This window comes from Rattus norvegicus, chromosome X (assembly GCF_036323735.1).
Source record: "Rattus norvegicus strain BN/NHsdMcwi chromosome X, GRCr8, whole genome shotgun sequence".
Classification (NCBI taxonomy): domain Eukaryota; kingdom Metazoa; phylum Chordata; class Mammalia; order Rodentia; family Muridae; genus Rattus; species Rattus norvegicus.
Window position 1 is genome coordinate 12,754,404 of NC_086039.1, and position 16,372 is coordinate 12,770,775.

Genomic DNA, 16,372 nt, shown 5'->3' on the forward strand with positions numbered 1-16,372 from the left:
AATAATTTAATTATCTCATTTCTTGTGTTTACTGTGTATAAACTGCACTTGATGTAAGATGTACAATGGTTCTTATTCTTCTGGGTCTCACCTCTTTCTGATTTGGGTCATTTTAGGTTGTGGAAATGCTTGAGGTTCCTAATAAGCCCACACAGCTATCGTACAAGTATTACTTTATGTCTGTGAGTACTGCAGATCGTGACGACAGCCCTGCCATGGCACTGCTGCTGCAGCAATTCAAGGACAACATCCAGGACTTGATGTCCTGTACAAACACTGGGAAACAGACAAGAACTGGTACCAAGCACAAGGTATGCTCACATAGAAATCAGCACAGAATTGATCAGTGTTGATGTTTTTGCAAACCCCTTCCCATTTATTATGACTATTTTGGCTTTTCTTTTTTTAAAAGATTTATTCATTTATTATATATAGGTACACTGTAGCTGTCTTCAGACACACCAGAAGAGGGCATCAGGTCTCATTACAGATGGTTGTGAGCCACCATGTGGTTGCTGGGATTTGAACTCAGGACCTCTGGAAGAGCAGTCAGTGCTCTTAACCGCTGAGCCATCTCTCCAGCCTTATTTTGGCTTTTCAAGACAGGGTTTTTCTATTTAGCTCCAGCTGTCCTAGAGAACTGGCTCTATGACCAGGCCGGCCTTAAACTCATAGATCCTTCTGCCTCTGCCTCCCAAGTGCTGGTTTTACAGGTATACGTTAACCATGCCTGGTTTCATTCTTTTTAAATGGAAAAGAGGTAACTGGTTTTTAAGGTACACAGCAATGAAACAGTTCTGCACATTTTCCTTAAAAGACTTCTTCCTCTTTTGAGAGTAAGGAGTGTTGATAGAAGTGGAACCCAGGGCCTTGTGCTTCTGTAGGCGAGCATGCTACCATGAGTAATTCCCAGCCCTTTTGTATGTTTTTGAGAGAGATTTCGAACCTTTGTTTGTCATGTTACCTTTTCTTTGTAGTCCTGGCTAGCCTGGAGCATATAACATCCTTTTGTTTTTTACTCCCTGTGTGCTAGAATTGCAGATGTGTACTTTCACATTTGACCAAATGCTTTTGTTTTAATTAATAATAATATATCATTTGCCACAAAGGAACTTGCTAAACACAAAGTATTTGCTACTTAGTTAATTGTGTCTGTGTTTTTTTTTTTTAACACATTTTAAAAAAAAATTATTTTCTAGTTGTCTGATGACTCGTGCCCGGTAGAATGTAAGAAAGCCAAACGATCAGGAGAAACGTGTGCCTTCAATAAAGTTCTAGCTCACTTTGTCGCTATGTGTGATACCAACATGCCATTTGTAGGACTTCGATTGGAGGTGAGTTAGGACTTTTCAGATGCTAACTGAAATATCATGGCTCCAGCATGAGAAGCAGTCTCTTGGCTACACAAGCTCTTTTGTCTCTGATACCATCACCTCATAATCTTCTCCTTAGATTAATGGAAATTAAATTCTTACCAGTTAAAGAAAGTAGACAACTTTTAAGAATTAATGTCTTCTACCTCATACATTGTTTAGGTCTTATTAGAGATGACTCTTGGGGAAGTAATGTGTGTTGTTTGAGCACTATTTAATACTGGGCTCCTGAGAAGTAAATCAGAAAAATCTTAAATAAATGTTACTTTGATATTGTGGAAGAACATCAGGTTGCTGATGCAGAATCCGTGTCTTTCATGAATATGGTGTTGTAGGGCTGAAAAGATGACTCCGACATCAGGGGCATTGGCTGGTCTTTCAGAGAACCCAGGTTCAGTACCCAGCACCAACTTGGCAGCTCAACACTGTCTATAACTCCAGCCCCAGAGGATCTGACATCTTCATATAGACATACATGCAGACAAAATAACAATGCATATAAAATAAAAATATGTCATTAAAAGAATATTGTGTTATGTCTACCACGGTCATTAACTATGAACGCAAAGTGAAGTGACAGTTCTGTTGGATTTTGTTTTTTGGAAAAGGGTCTTAATGTTTAAGACCTAGGCTGGCCTTGAACTTGCTATGTAGCTAAGTTTAACTTAAATTATTATGTTTTTGTTTCTACTTTCCTACCCTAAGATTATAGTAATATGCCATCATGCCTGCTGCAACTTTCCATTTTTCCTCATCATTATTAGTCTTTTTTATGTGCATTGGTGTTTTACCTACAGGTATGTCTGTGTGAGGGTCCCTAATCCACACTCTTTCTCTCTTGGATCTTATTTCAATTGATTATAGGAGTGTCACTGACTTATTGCTTTGGTGGTGGGAAGAGAATAAGTACATGATTTGGGAGCGGTACAATGCATTCCTATCCTCCTCACTGTGCACTGGGGAGAATTGAAAGAAATGTATGGTTTTACAGGTGCCACATGGCTTTGAAACCTGTACACGATGTCTTTGTCTTTTTCTTCTGTGATCCATGCATGCTGTGCACATGGGAACTTCATGACAGTACTTTCTTGAATCTGTTCAAGCTCTTAAAAACTTAATTACAGTCTCTCTTTGAATTGATAGATAATGTTAAAACACCAGCTCATTTTCTGCTTATAATGAATGATGTACCCTGAGTTGTGAATAACTACATTTAATCTTAATGGCAGTGTTTTTTCTCTTTATGATAACAAGTCATTTTTTGAACTATTCTAGACTTACTTCTTTTGAGTGTGAACTTGTATTGTCTATTTGGTCATCAGCTAGCTTTCTAAACTTCTTTTCTTCCTGACCCTCCAAGTCAGGCTAGACAAATTTGTGGAAGAGGGTGTGTAAGAATTCAGTCATAGAAGATCTGTCATTGGTTACTGAGGGCAAGCCTTGCTTCACTCCATCAGAGGATCTTCTAGCATGCATGACTTTCAGCCCGCCCTACATTTGCTTGACTTGGAGTTTCATTTTGATCGAACAGTAGAATCACACATAAAACCACTCTTCATTTTTAGTTGCTTCATTTGGAACCGCTGGAACTGATTCTGGATTACTTTTAGCTTGTAGCAAAAAATGGGTTTGTTTCCTGAATTTTGAAGATTCCTGTACTGTGGAGATTTTCTTTTTAAGCTAAGGGATGAGTACCTTCGACTTGCCCTTGCTTTACTATAGTTTCCAAGGAAGTCTAATAACAGGAAGACTGCTCACACTGATAGAGTGTCACTTTGACAAAGACTGCCTGTAGAAGAGATTGTGTCAAAAATAGATAGCATGCAGAGAGAAGCTGATTTCCTGTGTGAACTCAACAGTTTAACCCCCGTGCTTTTTCTCGTTTCAGTTGTCCAATTTGGAGATACCACATCAGGGAGTGCAAGTGGAAGGTGATGGCTTCAGCCATGCAATTCGCTTATTAAAGTAAGCGTGTGTTCTGGGTCTTACTTGGCACCACACGTTACAGTCACTCTGGAGAACAGTTTCTCTACTATGAAACAGCATAAAGCAGCTCTCACAGTCTGTGTATGTCATGGATTTCTGTGTAGAATTGCAGAAGTCCAAGGGAGGTTCTTCTTTGCTTATTTGGTGGCAATCCAGCACCATCTGGCATTTTAGAGTATCATTTGTTAAACATATTATCTAGTTACTGTAACTGTTTCAGGCTTGATATTTTTAAGGCCCTCCAGGATGCTTTGGCTTTACATAGCAGGAAAATGTGGACTAGTTCAAAGTCAAGGTGGGAATTCCCAAGAAAGTGTCCTTTGTACTCAGACTGAAAGAGTCATGAGAATTAGCCGGAGGAAAGCCAGATGGAGTTAGAGTAGAAGCTTCTAACCAGAAGAGGTAATCGCTAATATGAAGGGCTGCAGGTAAAAGAATGCTCAGCATGCTGGACTTGATAGTTGAGCAAGGCAGGAGATAAAAGATGCACACAAATGTGTAAGCCTCACAGTTACCTTCACAATTATTCAGGAGCCTGATGCCAGAGGACTAAATAAAACCAGTGTAGACATTACAGTGAGATTCCCATTTTAAGGAACAAAAACAACACAAAAGGAAGCCAGTAGGTGATTTAAAGTACAAGCTGCCATTACTAGACAAGTTTTCTGGAAATTGAACCTTAGCTCAATATGCAGAGTAAAGGAGAGTAGGATTGAAGCAGCAACACTGTTGCTGAAGTGCTTCATGTTACAGTTGCTGTTGGTTCCTATAAGGACTTAGGAGACAAAATAGTCAAGGGTTGGGGGCTGCATAGATTTCAGACGTACAGGGATGACAGCAAGGGCACATATTAATTTTTCTAAGTTTTCTACAAATCTATTGAGCAGACATAACTGTCTCAAGCTCAGGGCAACAGATTTGGATAGGTGACAAAGTCACCATCCCAGTTGTTAGTAACTGAGCTGAGGTAGCAAATTAAATGAATAGGAATGTGCAAACAAATGGAGTTGGGTGCTGGTGCTACACATCGTATTTCTAGCACTTAGGATCTGGAGGCAGGAGGATTGTCATGAGTTCACTTTCAGTCCAAGCTTGGTAGTGAGATCCTATGTTAACCACCCGATCTGCACACATACACAGAAGGGGAAATCAAAGATGGGCACAGGGCCTAGTTTTAAACGGACAGAGGCTAACGACCCAAAGAATCCTGGGAAGGATAGGTAGTTGGGAACGGTGAATATGAGAAACAGATAAAGATAGGGAAATGTCACATGAACCTTCGTATTTTGCACATAAAAAATTGATACTTGGAAAAGGGGAGCTGCTGATCTATTTCACTTGATAGCATATTTTCTTGATATACAGGAGGCCCTGTATTGATCTTCAGCAACTCATAAACCAGATTTAATCCATGCCTATAATCTCAGTACTCAGAAGGTAGAAAAGAGAAGATCAGTTCAAGGTTTGAATTGCTTTGCATAAAATATAGATACAAAATCGGGGCTGGGGATTTAGCTCAGTGGTAGAGTGCTTACCTAGGAAGCGCGAGGCCCTGGGTTCGGTCCCCAGCTCCGAAAAAAAAAAAAAAAAAGAACCAAAAAAAATATAGATACAAAATCAACAAGTTTTATTTGGCCATCACAGATAAGTAGATGAAAATAGCATTAGTGTTTTATTCTTTTTAGTTTTCCCAATCTTTAGAAGCATCTTGTCAACATTTTTCCGAGTGCTTTCACATTTTGTCTCTGATGGAGCCCCAGGGCTTCGGACGTGTCAGATGAGCTACATCCTAGTACCCATTCTACTTGAACTCAAGCAAACTCAGAAGTGTCCTGCCTAGAACACATGCATTTTTCTTTTCTTTTTTAACTTCCTTTCGTAACATTTAAGGAAAAGTTTTTAATTCTTCCTTTCCCCTCTATATTTACAATGTCAAGGGAAAATAAAAAAAAAAGATAGATTTAAAGATATCGTTTTTCAGTAAATTCCATTATCATGGTAGGGTGTTTAAAGGGAAGAAGGCAAAAATAAATAATTAAATTTATGATTTATTAAATTAAAATTTTATACTGGTTATTATAAGTAAAATGCATTTGATTTTAAGAAACTCTTCTTTTAAACATTTAGTCCTAGATGAATTAATATCAAAAAAGAGAATGAGTCAAACTTTTTAAGCTCTAAGTTTGGGCGCCTTTTCTTCTCTTTGCTGAAAATATGTTCTGTTCTTATTCCAACTTATTTATTTCAAAGCATTAAGCTTTGAAAGCCTGTTGAATGGGCATCTGAAATGAAAGTACCAGTTATGACACAGTAACTTTCTTCAGATGCTCTGGTTCACTCACCTGGTACCTTTGCTAACTCAGAACCTTGATCCTTTAGCACAGATGACATGGGACTCATCTGAGAGAGTTCGCTCATGCTGCTTATCTTTTGAGCCCCAAGGTAAACTTCAGTTTTCACCTGAACTCAACACGGTCTCAGCCATGGCTAGTTTTTCTTTGCTTTTTGTAGCCAAGGCCTGGCAGATAGGGATGATTCTTCTTTCCAAGTCCTCAGACCTCTATTCTGAGTGTATGTGCATGCATAACCTTCCTCCTTTATTTTCCTGCCACATTTGGATATTGATTTTACTCTTCACTCCTTCAGTAACCTTTCTGCTTGTCACCATAAGGCTATAATATATAGTTTGTGATGTTTGTGAACCTTGCTCAGGACAGAGCTGACATACATTACATGTCCCCTATAGGAGTTTAGTTTAATTTCTCAGGTTGTTCAGTGCTACAGAAACATCACCCAGGAGTACTATTTAAGTTAAACTTTTTAAAGTTTTTTTTGAAGTTTTCAAATCATGTTAACCCTCTTTGTTCATGAAATAGTTTCCATAGTTCTTATTTTTTTGTGTTGATTTTTTTTGCATATGGTTATTTCATCTGCATGAATGTCTGTGCACTCTGTGTGTGTGTGTGTGTGTGTGTGTGTGTGTGTGTGTGTGTGTGTGTGTGTGTGTACATGAAAGGCGTGCGCAGTACCCTTGAAGGTCAAGGAAAAGCAGTCAACTGGAATTATAGGCAATTGTGAATTGCCCTGTGGGTACTGGGAATTGAACTCAAGCTCTCTGGGAGAGGAACCAGTGCTCTTCACTGCTGAGCCGTGTCTCTTGATCTCTCAGTTCTTCATTCTTGTGTATTTTACAGTAATAGTTTTTATCACATTCCTTTAGAGGGATTTGGTTTTATTTTCTCTACTAGTATAATCATACTAGAATTATCAAAGTTAATCCTGTTTCAAAAGCTTAACACTAGCAACAAAAACTAAAAATGCCAAGGGTGCCCTTTCAGAGGTCTACTGTAATTGAGAACTTGAATGGAGTCTTTATTTCCTTTAGTCCTCACTTCGGATATATGTAGGTTCTGTGCTTTCATTTTTTTGTTCAGATGGATGTGATGAAAATCTTCCCAAGGTGAACCGAGTACATGTCTGCATTTATATTCTCAAACACAAGGTGAAATGTCCAACTGAATTAGCTGCTATAGAGCTTTCCCAAGAATGACTGTGTTGTGAGGTCTAAGGGTGAGCAAGTTGAAAATCACTTATCCAACATAGGCGTGGTAGTTTGAAAATGGTTAGCTCATAGAGAGTGGCATGTTGGGTTCCCTTCAGATGAAGATGTAGAACTCTCAGCTCCTCTAGCACCATGCCTGCCTGGATGCTGTCATTTTTCTTGCCGTGATGATAATGGACTGGACCTCTGAACCAGAAAGCCAGCCCCAATTAAATGCTGTCCTTTGGTCATGGTATCTCTTCACAGCAATGGAAACCCTAAATAAGAGTTGCGCTGTCAGTTAACTTATACATTGAAGCAACATAAAGTTGAGTGGATTAAGTGGAAGTCAGCTTTTAGAGTTACCTTTAAACAACCAGCTCTATCTAGTTCCCTTACTCTGTGCCAGGCAAACGCTATAGCTAATGTTTCAAAATAATCAATAAAGGGGGACAAAGCACTTATATTCAAAATATTTTTGGAGAGTTCCAAGAAAACTGGTTAATACAAATAGAGATTGAGCTATCTATAACATGGCATATTCAATTTCAGTCTCAGGTTTTGCTATGCAGTCGTTATTAGTATTAATGCCAACACAAAGCACAGTTTGTTAAATGAATCACACTGTTGTCCTTCTCCCTTGGTGTGCATGTGCACCTGTTTGTGTGTGTGTGTGTGTGTGTGTGTGTGTGTGTGTATGTGTGTGTGAGTGTGTGTGTGAGTGTGTGTGAGTGTGTGTGTGAGAGTGTGTGTATGTGTGTGTGAGTGTGTATGTGTATCCCCCTATCCACCTTTGCATATCAAAATGTAAATATACATCTACATAGAAAGAGAGGCTTTTCTAGGAGTAATTTACGGAAGTAGTCTGGGATATGCCAGATGGTATAAATCTCTCCACAACAAGTTGCTAAACCAAACTTAAGAGATGGCTTGTTGGATAAAGGTATTTGCTGCCAATCTTGTCTCTCTTAATTTAATCCCTAGGGTCCCTATCATGGAAGGAGAGAACTGAGTTGTGCAAGTTGTCCTCCGACACACCAAGGCACATTATGTATACTTTTACTTCCAAAATAAATGAATTTTTAAAAAGAAAATATTTTAAAGTATCATCTAATTCTATGATAGTTACCTGTTCTTACAACAATACAGTAATTGGGCAAAAACAATAACTGCATTCTGATTTGGCACCCACATTACCCTCTATTTAAGCAGTCGGGCATGAGAAACCAGTGCTAGAGTAAAGATTTTTCGAAATGGCTTGTTTAAATACTGCATGGTGAAATCCCCCATGTACTATGATTGTCTGGCTCTGACTGACCAATTGATTATATCTGCTCTTCACGTGGCTCCTACACCATCCCTGACTTTTAATATGGATGGAGAGACCACTGTGGAACATAATATTTGTCTGTCTACCAAAGCTGTGGGTGAAAGACACATTTCCAAACATTGCGATCTCGGTATGTTTTTGGACTTTGATCATAAAAGCCACACATATCTGAGTCATTTGTCTGTTTTACAAGTGCCTTTCAATATTGCCATGCATTCTGGGATTTTTGCCCATTTTTTTGAGACTGTTTTATGTAGCTTAGTCTAGTCTTGACTGAAATAGCAAGTTGATCTTGCTTCTGGTCCCTAGTGTAGGAATCGAATTGCCTTCCTAGTGGAGGCGGTATCAGCATGTTATTGAGCCCTACTTTTGTAATGCATTTTGGATGGAACTGTTTCCTTTCGATGTATTTTCCGTACAACTGTGCTATATCCGCAGGGTCTATGTGAGTTCTAGTTGCTCAAGATGGGCTTGAGTTAGAGATCCCTCTGCCTTCATCTTAAGTAGCTGGGATTACATACACACTTGGGCTACCATATGCACTTATTAGAGGAGTCATGTTCTTTAGGGAATAATTGCCTGTCTACACTAGTGCCTATCAATAGCTAGATATCTTGAATACTTTCATTTCTTTTTTCGCCAAATTCTAGAGTTTTATAAGATATGGAATTGGCCCTATACATCTCCACAGATTCTAGAAAGATTATGCACATTTGATTATTGTATTCTAAACTCCTGGCCTTTTCATAATCTGTGTACTAGGTAGTGTTTCGGCATTCACCATCTTTCTGCTGCATGGCCCATGCGTTTTTCTTGGTAGTTAAGCAGTTTTTTTTATGACAGTGTTTATTGCTCTTTCTGGGTGTTTTTTACTGGTCCTGGAGGCCTCATTCCTTCTTCAGGCCTGTGACCTTCTACTTCTTTCCACCTACTTTCTCACCTGCCCTCCTCTCTTGAAGCTACCTATCTCTGTCCCTGCCCTCAGCTAAAAACTACCAGTGGGAGCTCAAGGAGTCTGGTGCCTGGTCCAAACCCTTCCACTGCTGGCAGTCCACTTCTGAGGCTGCCCTGGAGGCCCCAGTGGGCACCTGACTAGTGTTGCCCAAACTCTGCCTTTGGAAGCCAGTAAAGATGTCCGCCAAGGGCCACATGCTCACATTTCCTGTGTACCCTCTGGTTCATGCTGCCTGCCAGCCCCATGGGCCTCACCAGTGCACTCATCTTTCTGACATTTTTCTATTGGGCTAACTTTATCTGGTGATGATTTGGTTTCTGTCAATAATTTCAAAACTCAGTCAGCTTAGGCATGAGGATTGCTGCAAGTTTCAGGCCTGCCTGGACTCTAGAAAAATAAAACAACAAAGCAAAAATCTGCATGTTGAAGAGAAGATGTTTTGAAAGCTTCAATTGAGAACATTGCGGTACTATATTTTAATGCAGTATATTTCACTCGCTCTACCGCTCTACCTATATATTTATTTTTTTGCCATATGCAAAAACAATAAAAACCCAAATCTGTCTCTTACTGTTTTTCAATTCCAGGTCAGTGTTTTCAACTTGGAGGTGGGCCATTTTTACCCTTCAAGGAACATTAAGGGCAATGTCTAAAAATAATTATCATTACTTGAGAAATAGGGGTCAAGTGCTATTGGCATGTAGTAGATTGAGGCCATGAAGGCCCAACACACCCCCCTCTCCCCCTCAATAAAGAATTGTCCAGTCAAAATTAGTAATATTGCCAAGACCGAGGAGTCCTATCCTGGGTATTCTGAAGAAGAAAACTAAAACAAGTTTCTGTATTTCTTGTTACATACATTTTAGTGTTTTTGCCTTCATAGGAGTAACTATAAAATCTGAGTTCCAATCTATGAGTTGAGAGATACTATATAACACCTATTATTTCATCACTACTGAAATGCCAGCTAAAATATATTGTCTCATAGCATTGTATGATGTAATTATATAGTCTTCAGTGCCATAGAAGGAAACTAGAAACCCTGTCTCTGATGGGGGGGTAGTTGAGGAGGAGTTAAGATGAAAATTCTAATATAGGTTGATGTGAACTGATGTGGCTTAAATATTACCAATTGCTGGAAACTGTTGCTTTGTAGAGGGGATCCAGAAACCATGTTGAACCTAAAGCTCTGTCGTTATACCCTGTGTGCCATGTTTACTCTGTGCATAACATACATTTCATATGCTGTCTTTCATCACCAGAATTCCTCCCTGTAAAGGAATCAGTGAGGAAACACAAAAGGCCCTGGACCGTTCTCTTCTTGATTGCACTTTCCGATTACAAGGTAGAAATAACCGCACATGGGTGGCAGAGTTAGTGTTTGCAAATTGTCCGCTTAATGGCACTTCTACCAGGGAGCAAGGTGAGATCTTTACACACTGTTTTTGCTTATGTGTGTAGTTTTAAAGCATTGATTACTATTAGTCTTCTCTTTTGAATCCTTTAGGACCATCCCGACATGTTTACCTGACATATGAAAATCTGTTGTCTGAACCTGTTGGCGGTAGAAAAGTAGTTGAAATGTTTCTTAATGACTGGAGTAGCATTGCCCGATTATATGAGTGTGTGTTGGAATTTGCACGTTCTCTACCAGGTACATGTAATAGTCTTCCTTTTAAATTAAAAGTACCTTCTTTATGTAAGAGAAAAGGTAAAACCTATATATTGTTTAAAAAAGAATATAGTCCAAAGTGTATCTGAGGAAAATTATCTCCTTTACCTCGGTGTGCCTGCTGTCTTTTCTCCAATGAAAATAGCTGGTTTCTTTTATTTCTAGAAATTTGGGCACATAGACTTATGAGTAATACACTTTTGCGTTATAATACGGTACTCATCTACTGTGCACGTGCAGTCTAATAAACATTGTGCTGTGTCAGCTTGACACCACTCTAGAGGACCTGAGAGGATGGAGGCAGTAAATGAGGCAGACGAAAGTCTCATGCATTAGCCAACTTCATTCAGGACATCATGTAATTTATGCTGCGAGGGTCAGCACTCCTATGTGCTACACCTAGGAAGGGAACAAAAGCACTTTCCAAGAATGATTCTGTGTTTTTGAAGAAATTGAGGCCATAGGATACTTGTCTTGTTTTGGGGGGTGTTTTCTCATAAATGCTCAAAATTATCCCACGGCTCAATTCTTGGGCTGGGACTAGCACCAGCATATTTAAATTGAACAGCTTCTTAGGAAATAGGTAATCCCCTGTGTTACAGATGACAAAAACGTTATAGAGACTTAAAAGCTTGGCCGAAAGTCGTAGAGCTGGTATGTGTAAGAGCATAAATCGGTAGCAGAGGAGGCAGAGAAAGTGCTTTGCTGTATTAGCCACTGCACTAGACATTTTCCGTGTCTCTCCTCCTCTGTCCTGCCTTTCCATGCTTCTTTTACTACTGTCTTTTTAAAACAACGAACAGCAAACAAACAAACAGGCATGGCAGTGTGGGCCTATACAGGCCCTTGACAGGTAAAGTCAGCAATATCCAGGAGTATATCCATCATCCTTAGTACAGAGAGACTCTAAGGGAAAATCTGGGGTTCAAGGAGATCTTATCACACCAAATTAGGCATTGAATTTGCCAAAATGCCCTCCTTTTCATACCTGCTTTTTAAAAATGTGCATGTCCTATCAATTCATTTTATTTGTTTCTGCTTAGAAATACCTGCTCATCTGAATATTTTCTCAGAAGTTCGTGTTTATAATTATCGCAAACTTATCTTGTGTTATGGAACCACCAAAGGAAGTTCAGTAAGTATATGAATTAAAACAGGGAAGCTCTGGGGAGGCTTGAGAGATGGCTTAGTAGTTATGAGCAAGCACTGTCAGTATTTCCAGAGGACCCGATTCAGTTCCCAGCCCTCACACAGAAGCTCACAAGACATACATGCAAGCAAAACACCAATGCATGTGAAATAAAATAAATATAATAAAAATGGAAGTTCCTTTCTTATGTATCTTTTTTTAGTAGAGAATAGAGTTTATTCAGGGCATGGGGAGGGGAGTTAAGAGGGTATTAGGGGCAGAGAGAGAGAATAGAGAGAGAGAAGTAGAAGATTATGGAGAGAAGGGGGAAGGTAATGGGGAGAGAGGGGACAAAGGGGTAAGATGGTGAGAGCAAGAGAGGAGCAAGAGTTCTTATGTACCTTTTAAAAATAAAAACCTTAAATGACAGTTGCCAGGCATTGTGGCTTGGAAAAGAAACAAAGAAAAGAAAATTGCCTTAAATAAAGGCTCAAGTAACATCATAAATTCTAAATGCTTTGCTGAAATAAAAGTATGATATATGCTTAATTCTTTAAAACTGTAAAATAAATTATAGTGTCTTTAGAGCATATGATCTTGATTATAAAACAAGCACTTTGACTTTTTTTTCCTTCACTGACTTCAAATCAATTGAGATTCATGTCTGTCTGTATATGAATGGCTGTGAGAAATACAATTTATCTTTGGTTTGAATTATATGAATATATTCATTCTTTGTTCATGTCTTAATCCTAAATAATACTCCCTGTAATCTATACTTATTTACTTCTTTTCCTTAAAAATCTAATCAGTTGGGAACTAAAGAGAGGACTCAGTGATTGAGATGTTGTACTTGTCTCACAGAGGATCCTGCTCTGGGTTCCCAGCAGCCATCTGTAAATCCACTCCTAAGGTTCCTTGCACACCAGCTATGTACATGGTGCACAGAGACTTATAGAAAACGTATACTCTTTCTCTTTAGACATTCCTAACTAGTGATGTCTGAAGGCACTAGTCATTGAATGAGCATGCATCTAAAGTAGCTTCCTCTTCCATTGTAACAGTGCTTCTTAGCTGGTGGCATTGAGAATATGACTCTGCAGTTGAATAGAAAAGGGAGGCCTGAGAATTAAAGATATTTTTTTCTAGTTTATATAGAAAAGGGGAGCTGATATACATGCTCATAGGCTCTGTTCATCTATTTGAATATCATATTTGGAGTTTGGGACCAAATTTTGCATTACTCATTTTTACAAAAAGATCTCATGTCAGTGTTTGCTTACTTGTCTTTTATCATGTTTTCATTTCAAATCTGTAACTTTGCAATTTGTTCAGCAAGTGCTCTCTTTGATCTAGATTAGTATCCAGTGGAATTCCATTCATCAGAAATTTCACATTTCTTTGGGAACAGTTGGCCCAAACTCAGGTTGCAGTAACTGTCACAATACCATTCTCCATCAGCTTCAAGAAATGTTCAACAAAACACCAAATGTGGTTCAGTTATTACAGGTAATTACATTCACTTCTCTGTCTTAAGATCTATTAGTGTGTTATTACAAAAGAACTCAAAAATTATCTGCATTTGTCTTTAATGACTAAGATGAATGTCTTTGTCTTTCATGTTTGAAGCACTTCCTTGAAGAACTTAATTAAAGTGATCTAGTCTACGTCAAGAGAAAGTTTTTTAGAATGTCCCAGAATGCTCATTTGGGACAGTGAGACATCAGAAGTTTTCTGCAGTTGTCAGGCAACTGAGTGATCTCTCCTGTTTCTTCTAGGTTTTGTTCGATACTCAAGCACCATTAAATGCCATCAACAAACTCCCTACTGTCCCAATGTTGGGCTTGACTCAGAGAACTAACACCGCCTACCAGTGTTTCTCCATATTACCACAATCATCCACCCACATCAGACTGGCCTTCAGGAACATGTACTGCATTGACATATACTGCCGTAGTCGAGGTGTCGTGGCGATACGGGACGGTGCCTATAGTCTTTTTGATAACAGCAAGTTAGTTGAAGGCTTCTATCCTGCACCAGGATTAAAGGTACACACTTCCTTGTTAGAGAATAAATGAACATATCCTTGAAAACAGTCCTCTGAGGGAGAAACGTGGTCCCATTAGGATGTAGTAAGCAGTAAAGTTGGTGTATCTCTCTGCAACCTCATTTTGGAGGAGCTAGGCTTTGCATGAAGTTCTGTGTCTTTGTACATGAAATGCTTGGAGCCCCTTGTTTCCTATTCTCTGGTAAGTAAGATGGAGCCGTGCATTTGCTAATTGGGACCTTAAAGGAAGACTTTATTGCTGGAGATCCTCATGAAAGGTATTTGTGGGGTCAAATAGTTCTAAAGGCTGGTTTTGAAAACTTCCTCCCTTACCCCACTTCTGCTGTGTTCCTGCTCCTTGGATAAACCTGTTTTCACTTGTCAGGTAGCTCTTTATGTTTATATAGCCATGTCTCTGAGTACCAAGGAACACTGTCCTTTGTTGAGTAATTTTCATCCTGAAAAAGGAGGATTCACACCTTTGAAAACTTGGTTTTATATCCTCTTTCCTCCTTCCAGTACATAAATAAATACATTGGCCTTTCTCCTGATTTTACAATAAGATTAAGTAGCAATTGTGATTCCATAGTCTTTTTCTTTTTAATATTCTTGTTGTTCTTGAAGATACATGATGTCCTTTTGGGCCTCCATATTCAACTACACACAATGCGCTCCCACAGGTCTACATGCAAAGGAACAAAAATCCCTAGTCAAAACAAGGTTGCGGGGATTGGTGTGGCTCATGGTATGGCATGGCGGCAGGAGCTTGAGCTGTGTTGCTCTGTTGTGCTCCTGGTCAGGAAGCAAGAGCAGGTTGCTTTCTCCTTTATTTAGTTCAGTACCCCAGACCCTGAGCCTAGGAAAGATGTTACCCACGTTCAGGATGTGTCATCTCAAGTCTCTTAAACCTCTCTGGAACCACTGTAGGACCTATGAAGGATTAGCTTACCCTGTCTTGGCAGAGCTTATTTAACAGTTGATGATCCTGTGTCTGTTCATTTTTTTGGACAGCATTTTGTCTGCATATGGAGTCAGGGCATTTCTTGCCCAGTGAGTGGCTAGCCTGCCACAACTGAAGCAATGCCACATGGAGGCATTGATGCTCAACATTTTCTTTGAAGTGGAATGGGGAGACCGTCAGGAACAGACATGTCTCGTAGTAAAACGATCTTTTAAAAATGAAATAATATTGAATGTCAGATTCTGTGGTTCTCTGACGCTTTTGAAGACCATCTATCTATATATAGCATAACTGAATTGTTAAACATTATTTTTAGCTATTTACTCTTTGATTGAAAATGAGAACATTTTATTGTAATTAACTAAATTAGAATCTAATACAACCATGAGTTTACTATCTGACCCTTAACTTGTATTAATCACCCTAAACAGTTTGTAATAGCAGCTTTTAAAAGGACTGAGTCTAAGCCTTGTATTCTCAAATGAGTTGCATAGGCGCAATTCCTGTCTAAGAGTAACAATAGCAATTTTAGATTTTGTATCTTCAAAGCTTTATACTAATGAAAACCTTAAATCTGTATTGATAATGAAATTCTCTATCAATGTAATGACAAAATATAGCCTCAATTTTGCAACAAAACATGAAGATCTCTACCATTGTAAGATTATGGCTATAAAATGCTTTTATTTAAGAGTAGATATAATAATCTATCCTTAGTCACCTAATTTCTTAGGACATTTCTATATGCCCCTATTTCTTACCAATCTTCTTCCCTTTACCTGAAAAAGAAAGGATAGAGAAGGAAAGCTAGAAATTCCTAAGTGTAAGCCCCCTATCTTATTTCTTCTGTGTCCATGACCATAATTATTTGTAAATTATCCCTTAAAGTAACAACATTTATAATTCATAAAAACCAAAACCATCTACTCCAACTTAAGGTACTAGGACGACAGTATTCTTTTAATTGCTTCCTTCTGAATTGGGGAAAGGAAGTTGAAAAAGAGGTTAAGTCAAAATAAAGCTAGCTAACATTTGTTGTCTAGTCTTCATGTGTTGAGAAAGTTCAGAGCTTTTACTGAAGTTCTGACTGGAACTGTCTGAAAGGCTGGATGAACTGAGATCATTGTGGATTAGCAGCCTTTCCTCAAGCTGTTCTGGAAACAAGTCTCTGGAAACAGCATCAGTTGAAGCAGGATCAGGCAGGGAGCCCGAGCAACAGATCATTTCAGCATCCCAAGGGTGAATCTTGTCAGGCCTGCCCTCTTGGTGGTTCATTCTGTAATATATGAATCTTATAAACAATATTTAGTTCTATAAAAATATTTGTATGGAATATGCAAGGTACACAGATCAGTTAAGGATACATTTTTGCTCCTTG

At 38.9% G+C, this 16,372-nt stretch overlaps 1 protein-coding gene across 2 annotated transcripts in view; it reads left to right on the forward strand.

Moving 5' to 3' along the window:
• Med14 (mediator complex subunit 14) overlaps positions 1-16,372 on the forward strand; it is a 91,237-nt gene that overhangs the window by 44,998 nt on the left and 29,867 nt on the right. For both annotated transcript variants that reach the window (XM_039099757.2, NM_001191727.2), the window contains exons 14-21: positions 117-311; positions 1,200-1,334; positions 3,262-3,338; positions 10,448-10,608; positions 10,693-10,839; positions 11,901-11,992; positions 13,343-13,495; positions 13,765-14,034. In XM_039099757.2, the coding sequence (XP_038955685.1) occupies positions 117-311; positions 1,200-1,334; positions 3,262-3,338; positions 10,448-10,608; positions 10,693-10,839; positions 11,901-11,992; positions 13,343-13,495; positions 13,765-14,034 (1,230 nt within the window). The remainder of the gene's footprint in view (positions 1-116; positions 312-1,199; positions 1,335-3,261; positions 3,339-10,447; positions 10,609-10,692; positions 10,840-11,900; positions 11,993-13,342; positions 13,496-13,764; positions 14,035-16,372) is intronic.